This window comes from Eutrigla gurnardus (genome assembly GCF_963514095.1).
Source record: "Eutrigla gurnardus genome assembly, chromosome: 23".
NCBI classification, from domain to species: domain Eukaryota; kingdom Metazoa; phylum Chordata; class Actinopteri; order Perciformes; family Triglidae; genus Eutrigla; species Eutrigla gurnardus.
The window spans coordinates 18,691,818-18,695,659 of NC_139934.1; the positions used below are offsets into that span (position 1 = coordinate 18,691,818).

Consider the following 3,842-nt stretch of genomic DNA (forward strand, 5'->3'; position numbering starts at 1 on the left):
TAATTATAAGGATCATCCATGTGGAGACGGATGGACCCGCATTAATCAGCATTACTGTGCCAAATACTTCCCGGGTAAAAAGAATTTCAAAGACGCACAGGTGATGCAAACACACACAAACATACACACACACACACACACACACACACACACACACACACACACACACACACACACACACACACACACACATTAGAAAAAAAGACAATAAATCTATCCTCATCTGTTAAATGTGCTGGTGAAGACTAACACTCACGTCAATGGGGATTTCAGGAACACTGCCACTCCTTATCTAGTGAACTGGTGTCTATCCACGATTATGCTGACAATATGAACGTGGCTTGCGTCACCCTGCGTGCCAACTCTGAGAAGCCAAGTTGGATTGGAGCCCAAAGATCGAAGGTAAGCAGTGAACGCCTCATTGTGATCAGAGATCAGACCGACTGGCTGGCTTGTAAACTCACTGATGGATGAATGTGAGGAAAGGCTCTGGTGGATGACACATAGAGGAGCATGTGTGTCACTTATGTGTGCTATTGTGTTACATAACTGGTTCCACAAAGCTGGGATTCTTCTGTAAAAGGAGACACCATTGTTACGCCGCAAAGCAAAGTTCTTCATAAACGGTGCAATCACGGCATATTTTTCACTCTCCTTTCTGTGATTAAGGAATCTTCTGTGTAAAAAGACCTATAGAGGAGTATGTGTGTCACCTGTGACCACTGATCCTCTCCTTTGTGGTTTTCAGTCAGGGTTTATATACACTGATGGATCTAAATTTGGCTTCACCGAATGGGCCAATGGTCAGCCAGACAACCATCATGGAGCACAGGACTGCATTGAGGTGAACCACGGAGGTAAGGAAATAATGAGGTGGAGAAAAAAAGGTTGCAGTTCTAAGACTGGGCAGAAGCAAAATATGTACTTTGGATTTTAAGAAAAATCTGTAACCTGGAATAATTCAAAAGTGCTTCTAAAGAACAATGAGTATCACGAGGAGCCAGTCATGCTAATAGATTCCTTTTTAAATAAATATGACATGATTGATCACATGACTATTTGCATATGAACAACATTGTTCATAGTGAGGAACCTACTGGAAAATGACCCAACTCTGGAGTCCCCCTCAGCTGTACTCAGCAAACAGCAGACAAACACAGTTAGAGAGGAAGTAAAGCAGCTGAAGTGTTGGACTTCCATTCATTTTCTCTTGTACGTTCTCCAGGCATGGGATGGTGGAATGATGAGAACTGCTCCAAGGAGAATACCTTTATGTGTGCCAAGAAGATGTAGTGATCATCACCAGCTGATGTTTGCTTCCACGTTTTGAATCAGCTGATAAGCTGTGCTGTAGGTGGACCAGTCTGTTTCATGATAACCGCTGTAAACACATCTGACATTTGCTCCAATAAATGCTTCAGCATTCATGTTCCTTACCATGCACCTTAATTGTGCCAGTTCTGCAAGTGATATAACGGTGAGAGCATTCTGTGTGCAATACCTCCCAAATCCTAATTCAGAGCACATCAACGATTGAGGGATTGCCTCCACACAACTCTCAACATGGCGTCGGCTGAGCTGGGGGGCTAGCTATGAGGGGACATTATTCAGAATGACCTTGCATACACGTACGTTGTGGGTCGGCGTAATCTCCTTTCCTTTCGCATAGAAGGTCTGTTGCATCCTATGCTAAAGGAGCTCTGAAAGGAAGCATTGGAGCTCCTTTCCTTTGCATTTAGAAAATTCGAACAGCTCTTATCAAGGCGGCCACTTGTTTACATCCGGGTCACTTCTTCAGTTAGGAACCTTCCTAAGCAAAATAGACTATTGGACTGCACCCAAAATTTTGATGTGGACATACTATGATCCATCCATCCATCAATTGTCTTCAGCTTATCCGGGACTGGGTCGCGGGGGCAGCTGCCTGAGCAGGGACGCCCAGACTTCTCTCTCCCCGGATACTTACCCTAGCTCCTCCGGGAGGACCCCAAGATGTTCCCAGGCAAGCCGGGCGACATAGTCACTCCAGAGTGTCCTAGGTCTTCCTCGGGGTCTCCTCCCGGTGGGACATGCCTGGAACATCTCCTGAGGGAGGCATCCAGGGGGCATCCGGTACAGATGCCCGAGCCACCTCAACACCTCACCCTATCTCTAAGGGAGCGCCCCGCCACCCTGCGGAGGAAACTCATTTCGGCCGCTTGTATCCGGCATCTTATTCTTTCGGTCACGACCCAGAGTTCATGACCGTAGGTGAGGGTAGGAACGTAGATTGACCGGTAAATTGAGAGCTTCACCTTTCGGCTCAGCTCCCTCTTCACCACGACGGACCGATACAACGACAGCATTACTGCAGCTGCTGCACCGATCGGCCTGTCAATCTCCTGTTCCATCCTTCCCTCACTCGTGAACAAGACCCAAAGAGACTTAAACTCCTCCACTTGAGGCAGGAACTCTCTCCCAACCTGGAGGGAGCAAGCCACCTTTTTCCGGTCGAGAACCATGGCCTCAGATTTGGAGTGCTCAGTGGAGGTGCTGATCCTCATCCCAGCTGCTTCACACTCGGCTGCAAACCGCCCCAGGACATGCTGGAGGTCCTGGCTCGAGGGAGCAAACAAGACCACATCGTCCGCAAAGAGCAGGGATGAAATCCAGTGGCTCCCGAACCAGATCCCCTCCGGCCCATGGCTGCGCCTAGAAATCCTGTCTATAAAAATAATGAACAGAACCAGTGACAAAGGGCAGCCCTGCCGGAGTCCAACATGCACCGGGAACAGGCCTGACTTATTGCCGGCAATGCGAACCAAGCTCCTGCTCTGGTCTTACAGGGACCGTACAGCCCTTAGCAGAGGGCCCCTGACCCCGTACTCCCGAAGTACCTCCCACAGAATGCCACGAGGGACACGGTCGAATGCCTTATCCAGGTCCACAAAACACATGTGGAATGGTTGGGCAAACTCCCATGAACCCTCGAGCACCCTGCGGAGGGTATAGAGCTGGTCCAGTGTTCCATGGCCAGGACGAAAACCGCATTGTTCCTCCTGAATCTGAGGTTTGACTATCGGACAAATTCTCCTCTCCAGTACTCTGGAATAGACTTTCCCAGGGAGGCTGAGGAGTGTGATCCCCGATAGTTGGAACACACCCTCTGGTCCCCCTTTTTGAATAGAGGGACCACCACCCCGGTCTGCCAGTCCAGAGGCACTGTCCCTGACTGCCACACAATGTTGCAGACATGTCAACCAAAACAGCCCCACAACATTCAGAGACTTGAGGTACTCAGGTCGGATCTCATCCACCCCCAGTGCCTTGCCACCGGGGAGCTTCTTAACTACCTTGGTGACTTCGGCCCGGGTGATTGGTGGATGAACCTCCAAGTCCTCAGCCTCTGCTTCCTCTATGGAAGACTTGTCAGTGGGATTGAGGAGATCCTCAAAGTATTCCTTCCACCGCCCGACGATATCCCCAGTCGAAGTCAACAGCTCCCCACCTCCACCGTAAACAGTGTTGGTGGAGGGCTGCTTCCCCTTCCTGAGGCGCCGGATGGTTTGCCAGAATTTCCTCGAAGCCGACCGGTAGTCCTCCTCCATGGCCTCCCCGAACTCTTCCCAGACCCGAACCTTTGCTTCAGTGACCGCCCGCGCTGCAGCACACTTGGCCTGCCGGTACCTGTCAGCTGCCATAGGAGTCCCCCGGGCAAACCAGGTTCAGTAGGACTCCTTCTTCAGCTTGACAGAATCCTTTACTTCAAGTGTCACCACCAGGTTCGGGGATTTCCGCCACGACAGGCACCGGAGACCTTACGGCCACAGCTTCGAACAGCCACGTCCACAATGGAAGCGGAG

General features: G+C 50.4%; 1 protein-coding gene across 1 annotated transcript; it reads left to right on the forward strand.

Annotated features, from left to right (window-relative positions):
* The first annotated feature begins 301 nt into the window (after nt 1–301).
* LOC311009136 (C-type isolectin Sp-CL4-like) lies at nt 302–1,396 on the forward strand. Its single transcript, XM_084003109.1, has 3 exons — nt 302–402; nt 749–857; nt 1,226–1,396. Exons 1-3 carry the CDS (start codon nt 331–333, stop codon nt 1,291–1,293), a joined length of 249 nt encoding a protein of 82 aa, XP_083859235.1. The 5' UTR covers nt 302–330; the 3' UTR covers nt 1,294–1,396.
* Nucleotides 1,397–3,842: the final 2,446 nt, after the last annotated feature.